Source organism: Acomys minous, assembly GCF_964271855.1.
Source record: "Acomys minous genome assembly, chromosome: 11".
NCBI lineage: Eukaryota > Metazoa > Chordata > Mammalia > Rodentia > Muridae > Acomys > Acomys minous.
Genome location: NC_140492.1, coordinates 72,314,044 through 72,328,681, shown reverse-complemented (window position 1 = coordinate 72,328,681; position 14,638 = coordinate 72,314,044). Strand labels below are relative to the sequence as shown.

The 14,638-nt window shown below is 47.3% G+C and overlaps 1 protein-coding gene across 2 annotated transcripts in view; it reads right to left on the bottom strand.

Moving 5' to 3' along the window:
* Positions 1-14,638, bottom strand: part of CDC45 (cell division cycle 45) — a 31,409-nt gene that overhangs the window by 14,796 nt on the left and 1,975 nt on the right. For both annotated transcript variants that reach the window (XM_084802438.1, XM_084802439.1), the window contains 9 exons: positions 13,699-13,836; positions 12,384-12,527; positions 9,936-9,991; positions 7,048-7,096; positions 4,047-4,108; positions 2,931-2,981; positions 1,337-1,456; positions 532-663; positions 241-339 (listed from right to left, as the gene is read on the bottom strand). In XM_084802438.1, the coding sequence (XP_084658564.1) occupies positions 241-339; positions 532-663; positions 1,337-1,456; positions 2,931-2,981; positions 4,047-4,108; positions 7,048-7,096; positions 9,936-9,991; positions 12,384-12,527; positions 13,699-13,836 (851 nt within the window). The remainder of the gene's footprint in view (positions 1-240; positions 340-531; positions 664-1,336; positions 1,457-2,930; positions 2,982-4,046; positions 4,109-7,047; positions 7,097-9,935; positions 9,992-12,383; positions 12,528-13,698; positions 13,837-14,638) is intronic.

Below are 14,638 nucleotides of genomic sequence, written 5' to 3'. Positions count from 1 at the left end.
TAGGTAGATGGTTAAAGTAGAAGGCCTGTCTCTAAGAAGCAGAATCTATGCTGGGTGTTGGTGTACACCTTGAATCCCCAGCTGGGGCCAGCCTGGTCTACAGAGCCATGTATAGCCAGGACAGGCAGGGCTATACAGGGAAACCGTGTCTTTAAAAACCAAACGGGGAGGGGAGTGGGGGAGAGAGAAAAAAAATAAAAAAATAAAATAAAAGAAAATATAATCCAGAAAAGCATTTACCCAAATTTATTTGCAGATTCTTCAATCATTTCCCGCAAATTCTCCTTCAAGGAGACGTCCATGGATTGGAACTTCTGTTTCACTTGCTTCAGGGGAAGCCTGGAGGGAGCAAGCTGTGTGAATGAAACGCCAAGACACTGACGGCAGGACACGTGCCATGGGGTCCCTGTGCATGCCCACTAGGGATGTCTTGAGGCGTGCAGTCTACACCCAAGTGAGTCACAAGAGTCGGGTGCTTTGCACCAGGCGGGGAAGACAGGGTAGAAGGACAAAGGTAAGGCAGCCACTCACCCCATGTCTGCAAGGAACTCCTGGAGTCGCTTCTGCCCATGCACGGACCACAGCTTGAACCTGGCTGCAGTGTAGCTGGTGTTGTACAGGCTTTCGTGGAGGGACCAGTGCTGGTACAACACCAGGCGGAGGCTGGAGCCAAGGTCAAGGAGCACATGTGGCACCCTCTGCCCACACAACCTTGAGTTGGTGTGGACCCACCCAGACTTAATGGACAGCCCTGCTTGGGGACAGTAGACCTCAGAGTTCTCTGAGCATCTGAATCCATGAGATGCAGGGAGCATCTGAAGTTACACCATTTCCCCCCTTTGACAGACTGAGAGGCGGGGTTGGACAGTCAGTTACTGTCTGTGGTCACAGCCCCATCTAACATGAGAAGCAGCTCAGGTGGCTGTCTTGGTCTGCTGCCCTGGTCTGCCTAGCCCAGCCTAACCCTCCCCATCCTTAGAGGCCTTCCTCCAACCCTTCTCGATCTTGCCTTTCACCACCTGCAGCTCGCGTACATGGTCCACGCCACAGGCCGCACCTCTGCAGCCTTACTGGCGCCTTGCCATTGTTCTACTGGATACTTGGTGTCTCTTGTCCCCATCAGTGCCCTTCCTTCCCAACTCTTGGGGCCCAGGGATTGCTGTCCACTTTGCTTCAGCTCTCAGCATCTTCCCAAATGACTCAGACATGGCCTGTGACCAGCAAATATGCTACAAGCACACTGTTCACAGGAGGGTACGGTGGCTCTATCACCCAGGATGGAGCAGAAAGCACCTGCTGGGCATCATGCTAACAGTGGCGAGTACTGCAAAGATACTCATACTCAAAGGAGATGCGGGTGCAGTCTACAGACAGCGTGTTCTCCTCCGCCTCATTTCGGTGGTTATGCCGGGACACATGACGCTGCAGGATGCCAACATCAGTCACGTACTTCATTCTGGAAGAAAACGCATGGCAGGATGAAGCAGATCCCCCTCTACTCAGGGGGCCCCTCCACCAAGTGGGCTGCACCTGAAGGAGGACTGAGGAAGCTTGTTTAGCTGTAAGCCATTCAGCCAGGGAGTAACAGAAAGAGCTGTCCCCTCAGGGTATGTCCCATCACTAGGTGTGGAGACCCTTCTGCAAGCAGCATGGAGGAGGCTGGCCAGGTGTCTAGCCCCAATGATCAGTCAGACCTTGGAACAATAACCCACACAGACAGAGTACAGACTAGTACACATAGTGCCAGCAAGTGCAGATGGGGTGGCAGGCCCTACCCCAGGTCCCAGTGGGCCACCAACTGGGAAGGTGACAAGAGGGTCTCACCTGAGGCCACGAGCAGGGTAAGTTCCTAAGTGCACTTACTGCCATGTCTAGATTCTGCATCACCCACATGCTTGCCCTATACCACCTTAAAAAAATTTTTTTTTAATTTTTAATTATGTGTCTGTGGGGGGGGGGTGCCTGTGGAGGTCACAAGGTGTCAGAACCGCTGGAGCTGGAGTTATAGGAGGTCGTAAGCCTCTCAGCAGGGAGCTGTGCTGAGAACTGAACTCAAGTCCTCCATAAAGGCAGCAGGTGCTCTTACTCTGAACCATCTTTCCAACACCCCCTCGCCATCCTTAACAGAGACAGGGCTGAGGTCTAGTGAGGCTGGAGGCCAGCTCAATGTGGCAACGCAGGCAACAGAACTATAACCAAAGCTTGAGTTTGAGCCGTAAAACTTCCTGGGCAACCTAGAAGACCTAATACACAGTTGAGGCTTCTGCAAGCCACACAAGGAATGAGTGACAAGTGGAAGGCAATGCTTGGGGACACTCATGTGGCTCCTGAAGAGGCTTAGAACCTCAGGCCTGGTCTGTTCATTCTCTTTCATGTCCCACTTGATAACCAGAGGCTGAACTCCCAAGGGAGGCAGTGGGACACAACTCTGTTTTGCTTCCTCCCAGTTCTTAAGAGTGCAGCAGGAGGAGAGCATGCCACACTCAGAGGCTCCCTCTGCTTCATGCCAACCCTCCATAAGGCCTGTGACTTACTGTTTAGGCTTAAATTCATGCTCCCTGACAGGACCCCTAGGCCTTCACATTTTCCTCCTTTCCTTCCTACATGCATCCGTGTCTTCCCCTAACCTCCACATGCATGGACCACATCTTATTACTGCCTCTAGGCCACAGAACGAAGTCAAACCAGGTCCTTCTGCCCACTATCAGCTCCACCCACTAGCCTTCTCAGATTGATAAGGAGGCAAAGCTAGGCCATAAGCAAAGACAGAGACTGGGTACTGAGCCAAGGGCCCAGGCAAAAAGAGCCACCCTTCTCCTTCCACGTAAGATGTCCAATGACACTGACTCCCATCTCCTTGCTGCAAGCTCAGGGGAACCACATGCTCATAGCACAGAGCTGCCCCCACAAATTAAGAACATCATCCTTACTGAGTGATCTTGTCGTGCACCCACTGGTCCGTCAGTCCAACAATGGCCCACCTGGAAGGGAAGCAGAGGATGATGAAGTCAGCTGCAAGCTGCTTGGGCTTCCTAGGCTACGTGCCATGGAGTCAGGAGACATGATGGACAGCCCAGACTCAACATTCCCATAACAGAGTGTCCTGCTAGCGTGACTTCCAACTCACTGTGCCCCACCACCAGCATTTGTAAATAGTTATCTTGGGCTTCTTTTCTACTGATTTTGAAATACTGACGTTTTGAAACTGTGCCTTCCATCTTAAAAAACGGGGGACATCTTAGGCAAGGTTTTCCCTGAGATACTGGAAGAAACACAAGGTCAGGCTTCCAGGGTAAAGCTCGGGCAGACAGAAACTATACCTGGGTCAGACAGAAGGCATAAGGCAACCAACCCATCCAGTAAAAAAAAGGTATGCTATGAAAGGCACACTGCACACCGCCAGGAACAGCCCTCCCCAGTTCCTGTCTAGACTGGCTGCTACTGGCTCTAGTAGGAAACCAATTTAGATTGAATACCAAAGCAACTGGCACTTGGCACTAAACAACCTGGCTGGGGGCAGCTGGCAGGCAAGCAGCCAAGTAACAGCACACAGTGTAGGAGTGACAGCTGAGCACTGGCAGAGGCCAACACATCAGCATCCTTACGCATGGAGAATGGCAGAGCACCCGTGGGCTCTGGGGTGGCCCTGCAGAGTCCTAGCCTATCCTGATTCTCTGCAGACCCACGTAACTATCACTGCGGTGATCAGGGTTGAGGGCCTTGGGAGAAGGTTAGCTTAGTTTGCAGAGAAAGCAAGGACCACAAATAAGGGGCCAAGGAGATAGAACCAGGCTAGACAGGAGACAGGAGCTGCACTGGAGCCCCACTGTCCCTAATAAGGTTGCATGAGCCCCCTAGCCTCACACTAAACACTAGGAAGACTAGGCTTATAAATTATCCCAGAGAGGGGCTGCACCTACATCCCTGGTGAAAGCAAGGTACTGTCCGTGTGACACTGACTTTGGCTGGTGGCCAAACTCCCAACATGGATGCTGCAAGGTATACAGGTGTGTGTGTGTGTGTGTGTGTGTGTGTGTGTTACATACCATAGCATGTCATTCAGGTCCTTGGACATCACCCATGCCAGGTCAAACATCACCATGGCTGACTGCAAGGAAACAGAAAAGCCTGAAGCCAAAAGCAGTTGAGTTCACAGAAGGAGCCATACAGTGGGGCTAGCTCTAAGTCAAGGAGTCCAGCTAAGGCCTGCAGATAGGGCACTCAGGCTGCTTTCCAGCATGTAAGGACAAAGTAAGAGAAAGATGACAGAGTAATCCCACTGACCTGAACATTCATCTCTGCCGTCTAAAGTCACTGGTATCTGTGTTTATCATATAGCAAAAGAATGGAAACAAGGTGCCACCAAGTGGAAAGCCCTGGAATAGCAGCGTGCAGGGAACTGTACATCCTGATTCTCAAGGCTCTAATGAGACCACAGGCCAGGATGCCCTTTGCGTTTGCATTCTTCCTGCAGGGAGACAGCCTCAGATACATACAGGGCTCTGGTTCAACGGGCTTCTGGACTCTCCATGAAGGGCTTTCCAAGGACAGAACGTAAGCAATCTGAGTGCAGGGTCTGAGTTTGGTGAGAGACTGTGAGGGGAATGGATGTCTGACCAGCAGGCTAAGCATAAGATGCTGGTTTATTTCAGGGAGAAAAATTTCAAGGGTTCTGGAAAATAAGGCACCATTTCTGAGAGAGCATCAGGTTCCTTCCTTACACATTGCAAGGGCTCAGCAAAGAGCCAAAGATGGCAAACTTTGAATTATAAATGAGACATGGGAAATCCAATAAAGAGTCCAAGGCCAAATCTGAAGACTGAATACAGTGCTCTTACTGAAAACAAATTTGATTTTTACTGAATATATATCACTTTTGCACTATCATAAAGTATACAACAACAAAAAATCCTACGTCAAATTAACATACGTTAAGGCCCTAAATTCTGGTCAACACTAACAGAGTCTAACAACAGGCTTTCTACACTAAATTCTGTTTCAAAAATCATATGTGCCACTGTAATTCCACAGTTTAATCTTTCACAGAGATTACCACTCATTTATTCATTTATTTGGAGACAGAGTCTCATTATGCAGCCATGGAACTTGCTAGGTAGTCCAGTCAGGCCTTGAACTCTCAGAGATCCACTCTACCTCCCAAGTGCTGGGATTCAAGGTATGTACCACTGTGCTAGTTTTATGCCTGCTTGACACAAGCTGAAGTCACCTGAAAGGAGGGAACCTCAATTGAAAAAGCACCTCCATAAGATCAGGCTGTAAGCAAGCCTGTAGTGCATTTTCTTAACCGGTGACAGATGGGGGAGGGCCCAGTCTATGTAGGCGGAGCCATCCCTGGGCTGGTGGTCCTGGGTTCTATAAGAAAGCAGGCTGGGCAAACCATGAAGAGCAAGCCAGTGAGCAGCACTCTTCCACACCTCTGCATCAGCTCTAACCGATAAGCTCCTGTTTAAGCTCCTGCCCTGACTTCCCTCATAATAGACTGTCACTGGAAGTGAAAGCGGAAATAGATCCTTTCCTCCTCAAGTTGCTTTGGTCATTTGTTCATCACAGCATTAGTCATCCTAACTAAAAGCCACAATACCCAGCTTAATCAGTATTTTTAAAAAATTGCTTTATTTTATGTGAGTGTTTTGCCTGCATGTGTCTGTGCACCATGTTTGTGCCTGGTACAGAGGCCAGAGGAAGGGGGCAGATACTCTGGACCTGAATCCATGGATGGCTGTGAGCTGCCATGTAACTGCTGGGAATTGAACCTGGGCCCTCTGTAAGAGCACCTGCTGAGCCATCCTCCTATCTCCGCTACTCTGTGGTTTTGATGATGATGATGTAGCTAGCTAGGGACCACCCTAGCAACTGCCTCTGACCTACTATGCCGGGCATACCCAACACCACAAAAGCAAGACAAAATAAGCAGCACTCACTACATCTAACCTGCCCAACATTCCAGTTTAGCTGCACGGTACCTCGTGGAGCAGGTCTGGCTCCTCTGAACCTCCTGGCTGACCAGATCCATTAGACCACTATGGCACAATCACAGAGTAGCCCAGACAAGCTCAAAATTCAAAACACGAAGCAGAGAGCATCTCTCTCTCTACACACACACACACACACACACACACACACACACACACACACACACACAGTCTCTTTCTCTCAGACACGGCTTCTCTGTGTAGCGTTGACTATCCTTATAGACCAGGCTGGCCTGGAACTCATTGCAATCCTCCTGCCTCTGCTTGCCTGATTGCTGGGATTAAAGGAGTGCCCACCACACCTCACTTGTTTTTTGTTTACAAAGATGGAAAGATTTATTTTGAACTGCAGTTTGAGTCACCACAGTCAGAGGCCAAGGCTAAGCAGAACAGCTCATATCCAGGTACCAGGAAACATAAGTTCCATCACAATCTTAAATTAACCTTTGTAGGTGCACTGGTGTACAACTATAGTCCCAGCTATCAGGAGGAGGCAGGGGGAAATCATTTCAAGGCAGCTCAGGGCTAGCCAGAACTATGTAAGAAGTCTTTGTCTCAAAAATTTTTGATTTCTGGGCTGGAGAGATGGCCCAGCACTGTCTGCTTTTCCAGAGGTCTTGAGTTCAATTCCCAGCAACCACATTGTGGCTCACAACCATCTATACCCTCTAATGCCCTCCTCTGGCCTGCAGTTATACATATAGAGCACTCAAATACATAAAATAAATAAATAAATCCATAACAAACAAACACAATTTCAATTTCTACTAAGCATGTATCACTTTTTGTAACACCATAAAGCAACAAAACAAAACACAGAACAAAACACCCATAAGGCAAACCAGACTACGCCAGGGAGCATCCATTCTACGCAGTAGCGGGAGGAGCAGGAGTGGACAGTGCAGAGAGGCCGCAGCACCCGCTCAAAGGCACAAGCTGGGGAGAGGAAACTCATGCAAGCCATGCTCTCGCTGTAAAACCTCTGCTCTCTGTTCTGGAACAGCGATCCCTGGAGTCAGATCTTCACAGAGTGTATCAGTCTGTTCACACTTACCGATGTCCCATAATATTCATACTGTTCATAGTCAAAGAGGATGTCTCTCCTGTAACAAGACAAAATGGGGCCTTTAACTGGAAGGAACAGGAAAGATAAATTTTTCAGAAAAGGCTAACATTTTAGTTAAAAACAAACAAACTAAAAGCAAATTAAGTCGTGGTACCATTTGTTTTTACTTAGCAGAATGTATACCTACATCTCAGGTGGGCTGGGTCTTAGAACGTTGTTTCTGAGAAATTATCTTAAAGTTATTCAGAAGAACAGGGAAGACGCACTACTGTGTGTACAAAGTTACTAACTATAGACTTACTTGCAATGGTAAAACGCTCCAAGCAATCTATAGTTTAAAAACTGAAAAAGGCCAGACATTGCGGTGCACACCTGTAATCCCAGTGCTTGGGAGGCTGGGACAGGATGACTGAACAGGTAGAGGCCAGCCTGGGCTACATAGTAAGGCAAGGTCACTAAATAAATAAATAAAAAGGCTGTGGGATGGCTCAGTTGATAAAAAAAAGTATGCAAGCACGAGGAAGCTGAGTATGTAAGCTAAGTGTTGTGTGTACTGGAGTTAGGTGGGGGAGGCAGAGGCAGGTGATTCCAGTCCAGTCAAATTGATGAGCTTCAAACTCAGTGAGAAACCACGCCTATAGCACACAGACACACACACAAATTTTAAAGATCTTTAAAAAAGAAAGAGTGAAAATCCTTTACTTTTTCTCAGTGTTATGGATTGAACCCAAAGGGCTGTATTCACATATGGAAGTATCACACTAGATGCCACTAATATATACAAATAATGTGTTAATAAAAAAACAACAACTGAGGCTAGAGAGATGGCTTAGCAGTTAAGAGCACTGGCTGTTCTTACAGAGGTCCTGAGCTCAATTCTCAGCAACCACATGGGGGCTCACAACCATCTATAATGTGATTTGATGGCCTCTTCTGGCCTGCAAGGGTACACGCAGATAAAGCACTTATGCAAATAAAAAAAATGATTTAAAAATAAATCATTAAAACAAACAAACAAACAAACAAAACCGCAGAGGCAGGTGCATCTCTGTGAGTTCAAGGCCAGCCTAATCTACAAAATGAGTCCAGGACAGCCAAGGCTACACAGAGAAACCCTGTCTTGAAAAACCAAATAAAAATAAAAAAACAAAAACAAAAACAAAAACCAAAAAACCAATGACTGAAACAAACAATTAAATTCTAAGCTGTTTCTGTTTTTTTTTTTTTTAAACATTTATTTTAGAGTATGAATGTGTAACTGTGATGCTTGGGAGCCACCACGTGCGTGCTAAGAATCAACCAGGTCCTCTGCAAGAGCAACACATACTCTTAGCCATTGAACCGTCTCTCCAGCCCCATGTTTTGTTTTTTGAGTTAGGGTATGACTAGGTGGCCCTGGCTGGCCTGGAACTTGGCAGAGAACCACCTACCTCTGCCTTCCAAGGGCTTAGACTGAATGGTTACGGCACCACATCCAGCCTTAAACACTAAGAAGCTTTAAAAAGACCGTTCTGAAGTATAAAAACCTGTGGCCTGGGATAGGCTCAGACAATGCTTGCTAACCCAGGACCACATGAATTGGGGTGGTAGCACACATCTATAATCTCTGCAGTCCTACCAAAGGAGAGACAGGAACAGAAGGATGTAAAGCTAAAGGTCACCCTGGCTACATAGCACATGTGAGGGCAGACTGCCCTACATGAGACCCTTGTCTCAAAAGCAAATAAACAAAAACCAAAAATGAATTCAAAAGAATAAAGCCAGAAATAAATGACACAGCCCTTCACTCTCGGTGTTTAGGAAGCTGCATGTGCATCGTAAGTTAAGGCCAGTCTGGGATGTGTAGCAAGGCCTTGTACGAACTGTTTTTAAGTTGAAAAAAGAACAATTTGATGTATAGTTTGATCATGTAAAATATGCACAAATATGGATAACTTCAGAGAATAATTCAGAAAAGAAACCCGAACTCAGAACCCACTGAAGTGGTGGTGAGTTTACAGATGTTCCACGTATCTGTCCCTACACCTGTCCATCTCATGGTTGCTGGGCAGATCCTTCGGCTGCGCCAAAGAGGATGACAGGCCGTTAGCAAGCAATCCCCGCTGGGCCCAGTTCAAACACAGAGGTACATGTTTCCTTCAATCTAGAATACTCATGCCAGCCTTTTCATTCCAAAGCAATTCAGTTATTTTTCTGAGACATGCAGTAACAGCAATTATTAGCTTAGCTCCTGTTTAGATTTTTTTCCATGAAACATTTTATACAATTGGCAGTTGTCTGCTATTTAAAAAACAAACAAACAAACAATCAATAAATGAAAGTAACCACATCTGAGTGGTGGTGGGTGTCTTTAATCCCAGCACTTGGGAGGCAGAGGCAGGCGGATCTCTGTGAGTTCGAGGCCAGCCTGGTCTACAAAGGGAGTCCAGGTCAGCCAAGGCTACACAGAGAAACCCTGTCTCAGAAAACAAACAAACAAGCTGGCAAAGGCATCATTCCTAAAGGGCCTGGAGTTGGGAGCCTGTCCTATAATTGTAGGAAGCCAAGGACAATACACAGGATAATTCAAGGCAGTTTTCAAGGCAATGGCCACTTACTCACTCCAAAGTGGTTGGCCCCAAGAATCTTTTGTTTTGTTTTGTTTTGTTTTTTGAGACAGGGTCTTTCTGTGTAGCCTTGGCTGTCCTGAACTCACTGTGCAGACCAGGCTGGCCTTGAACTCACAGCGATCTGCCTGCCTCTGCCTCCCCAGTGCTGGGATTAAAGGCGTGCGCCACCACGCCCGGTGGCCCCAAGACTCTTAACAAAAGGTATGGAGGCCCACGGACAGCGTTTGGGCTCCCGCACTGCAGAGCTGCTTCCCGGGAGAGACTTACCTCCGGGCCTCCCATTCTCTGCGCTGCCTCCTCTTTGTGCTTCGCTCCACTATCTCCTGAAATAGTGACAAACAAAAGAAAAATACGGTGGTTTGAATGAGAATGGCCCTACAGGCTCATATGTTTGAATACTTTACAGTTAGATGAAAAGACTAAGCCTGATGAGGCACTGCTTTGGAAGAAGCCTCCAGGCAGACTATGAGGGAGATGTGGGGTTTGTTTGTCCATGCTCCAAGTACAGCCCGAACCTGGGAGCCTGAAGAGCCGACACGGGGAAGAATGGGTCATTTGGCCTCCAGAACTTGGCAGATACCATCCAAATACAGAAGGGCACAGGCTCTCCTGGCATGCGCTGCACACTACACTCAGCATCTGGGACCCCTGCCTACCCAGCAACTAAATCACCATGAAGTCCATCTCTGCCATCAGGATGACAAGAGCCGTCTACTTTCCTCTCCAGCAACGAAAGGCATGGGGAACTGTGCTGATTTTAGCAATCTATGATCACAAGACTTCTTTCTGGAAGATGGTGCTGAGATATCCTCAGTGTCTGCTAGACAGATCTAAAACTCATAGACATTGTAGAAACTAAGACCCCAAAAGGTAGGAGCAGAGGCACACCAGTTAGAGACACGTGCATAGCCTGGTTTTCTTTTTTCTAAGACTAGCCAAGCTGCTAAGCTGTGTACACCAACAAGACAACAAAAACCCAACAAAAGCTGCCCAGTGAGGCTGGCAAGAGTTATACAGTCGGACCCTGTCTCAAAAAGAACAAACAAACCAATCAAAAACAATCCCCCCCCCCATAAAAACCTAAAGGAAGCTCACACAGAATAAAATCAAACTTTTGAGCATTAAAGCAAATAAAAGATAGCAATAATAAATGCTGGGGGTTGGTCTGGTGCTTTATATTCTGATGCTAATTACTGGCTCCCAAGATCTGGTTGCTGCTCAAATGAGCAGACTCACGTACTCCAAAATGATGCTTATAACCTTGCCTTAAAACTTACTTTGGTTCGGTCAATAATAAGCTGACACGTAGCCGGGTGATGGCGGAGCATGCCTTTAACCCCAGCGCCTGTGAGACAGATCTCTATGGGCTCGAGGCCACTCTGGTCTAAAGAGTTCTAGTACAGTTATAGCTATACAGAAAACCCGTCTTAAGCCAACACACCTGCAGGCAAATGGGATGGGTGTAGATTTGGGATAGGTGTGGCTTTGAAGACATAGATAGCATCTTAGGAAAGAGAGACCATGAGGGGAGAAGAAGAGGAGGAGGAGACGGGTTAGCATGGGGAAGGAGAACATGGCTGGGTCAGCGTGGATGGAGATAGAGATCATTAACAAGTATTTGGGGACCATGGATGGGAGGTAGCCTGAGATGGGGCTGGGAGGGAAAGACAGTTCGGAAGGTTAGTATCTGCCACGCCCCAGGTAAAGGCTTGTCCTAATGAAATATAACAGGTGTCTGTGTTTTCATTGATTGATAGTGGATTAGAAAATACAGCCATAATAATAATTAGCCTTGGGGCTGGAGAGATGGCTCAGAGGTTAAGAGCACTGAGTACTCCTCCAAAGGTCCTGAGTTCGAGTCCCAGCAACCACATGGTGGCTCACAACCATCTGTGATGAGATCTGGTGCCCTCTTCTGGTGTGCATGCAGGCAAAACACTGCACATATATGATACATAAATAAATCTTAAAAATAATAATTAGCCTAAATATAAACATTTATTAGGCCATACTTTTAAATTAACCACAACAAATAAATAAGAACAAACTGTAGCTGTCCACTCTAGGGGAGCAGCCACCGTCAACCTGCTGTCCATCAGCTGGTGGAAGCCCATGCTGGCAGATCCCTTCAATCTCAGAGCACAATAAATACCTTCCTTTGTGTGTTTACATAGAACTGGCCAAGGGGTCAGATACACATGGCATCTTTCTGGTAGGTACAATGAGCGATACCTTACGGAAAGTGGATGTTTAAGGCTTCTCCATGGTGCCCCCCTACTCTGCCCCCAGGGTTTCGCTATGTAGCCCTGGCTATCCTGTCCTGGCACTCAATCTGTAGACCAAGCTGGCCTCAAACTCAGAGATCCACCTGCCTCTGCCTCCCCAGTGCTGGGATTAAAGGTGTGCAGCCCCCCACCCTCGGCTTTTTCTTTTTTGAATGTTTGCTAGTTATTCCTACAGAGAGCTGAGCTGACCTAAATTTCATTTCCTCTGCCAGGATTCTCCTGTATAGATAAGATAAAGTTCAAATAACTCCAGAAATCTGTCCAAGGCCGCAAAGATAGGGGATAGAAGCCAGTCTGTACGCACACCTGCTAACTCCTCCACTTCTGCCTGGTACGTCAGGCTGTGCCCAGGCCCAGCGTGCCACAGCTGGATCACACACACCTCTCCTAACTGTGCTTCCTCCAGAATACCCACCCAACCCAAACATACCTCTTCTAACCGTGTGCGCTTCTCGGAGGGCTCTGACCCTTCATTGTCACTTCCCGAAAGATCCTCATCCTCCGCTTCATCCCTAAAGATGTCGTCATAGGCAGGGACTTCAAGGTCATCCTCTTGCTTAATAAGCAATTTGATCTGATGTAAAACAAGCAAACGAGATTTTCTTCTGTCCTTGCCAGAAAACTATTCATCACGATGCTTCTGTATCATTTCATTTTTTTCTTACTTAGCTCCTAAGTTTTCTATACACACAAACTGCACCTGTCTCAGCCGAGCTCCAGGCTTCTCCGTGCCACTCAGGAAGGCACTAGAGCTGACCCACAAGGCATGCGGAAGCTATGATGCTAAGTTTTGAAAAGCAATTATAGTCTACTTCTGGGCAACATTCCTTTCTTACGCTATACATTTAAAAAAAAAAAAAGGCCCAAAGTTGGCTTTTGATAGAGGATCTGAAAACGTAGCTGTGGTTATATACGTGGATATGGTTTCTCCTCCAAGGGTCCACCAAGCCTGAAGCCAGCTGCCTCTGCAGGGCGCTGAGTAAGTAGAGACATTAACAAGTGGGGTCTGGAAAGTGTTAGGTAGGCTGGGGCTCTCCCCATCAGGCCTTTTAGAGGTTTAGTTTCCATGTGCAGCGTGGCTATAACACCCCTCAGCTTGCTCTGCTGGTTCTTGTCTCACGATGGAGTTTTCTCACTAGCCTATACACTCCCTCTCCTGGGGAAGCAGTCAGCACAGGGCTGTCACCAGAGCAGAGCACATGTTTGCACCGTGCTCTTGAAGACACAGGACAGTAAGCTAAATCTAACTTTTATCTATAAGGTACCCAGTCTCAGATATTTTCTTATAGAGACACAAAATGGATCGGGACAGATGCGAACCCCTAAGCGAATACAGTTTTTGTCTCTTGTAGCAATTGCAGACTGAGTTCTCCCGAAGAGGTTCCTTCTACGAGGATTTCAGAGTCTGAAGCCTCATGGAAGGAGAGCAAGTCACAGACCGCTTAGACAGCTGGTCTGTGCTAGCTTGTGTATTTAATGCTTAGAGGGTCAGAATAAGTATATTTAGTAGAGCTAAAATTTTAGGCTAAAATTTTCTGACCTTCCATCCAGCAGTAGATGCAAAGCCCACGAATGCATCGTGCGCATGCCCACAAGCTGGGCAAGACAAGGTTCTTGCACTGAAGAAGATGCCCCTAACTGGAGGTTGTGGGACGCGTACTTTGCAAAGAAGCTCTGTGCAGTGCTGTCACAGCATAGAAGAGGTACAGACTGATTAAAGGGAGAACACACAAAGGGGCAGGTACCTGAGTGTCGTTGTACACGTTCACAACGTTGACCGGCCTGTGGGTATCGCACACAAAAAATACACTGTCCTCATCAGGCTGAAGGATATCCAACAGGTCCACGTTGGCTCCACAGTTTATGAGGACGAAATAACAGAACTGAAAATAGAAAGAGAGCCTGTAAAGGCAGAGCGCCAGGGAGGCCCCTCCTCCCTCAGCGCTCAAGTCTTTGGACACATTACAGCAAAGCCCAGGAGGAAAATGGTGAGTGGCTTAGTTACTGCCTTTCTGTGACACTGTAAAACAGGTTCTGGGGCTCCGAGCTTCCGAGGCTCAGCAGATCCAAGACTTGTGCACAGACTCAAACAGCCAAAGAAGAGCAATAAGACTTCAAACGCACAGCAAAGTCTCTCTGAACACTGCTGACCTACACTGTGCTCTGCAGCCTTACCTCGTGGACAGTGTTGTGTGTGTTAGGCTTGCAGTAAATCTTGGGCAGTCACTTTACGGCCTCCTAAATATTAAGTCCTGTACCAAACTATCGCTACAGCAAAACCTTTCCTTAGTAACACTGAATGGCTGCAGGCGCACATCTGTAATACAATACTTTCAAGGCCAAGGAAGGTGGATTGCCCTTGAGTTCAAGGTTGGCCTGGGACATCAAATAAGATCTTGCCTCAATGGACAAAGTACTTCACCGTTATGAATAAATGTCTCCTGAGTCATCCTAGAAGTGGCTGGGCGCGGTGGCACATGCCTTTAATCCCAGTGCTCTGGAGGCAGAGGTAGGCGGATCGCTGTGAGTCCAGGACAGCCAAGGCTACACAGAGAAACCCTGTCTTGAAAAATCAAAAAAAAAAAAAAAAAAAAAAAAAAAAAAAAAAAAAAAAGCAAAACCAAAAAGAAAATAAGTGGCCAGGGACTCCAGAGACCCCTTGACACGCCCTACCCACTCCCTATG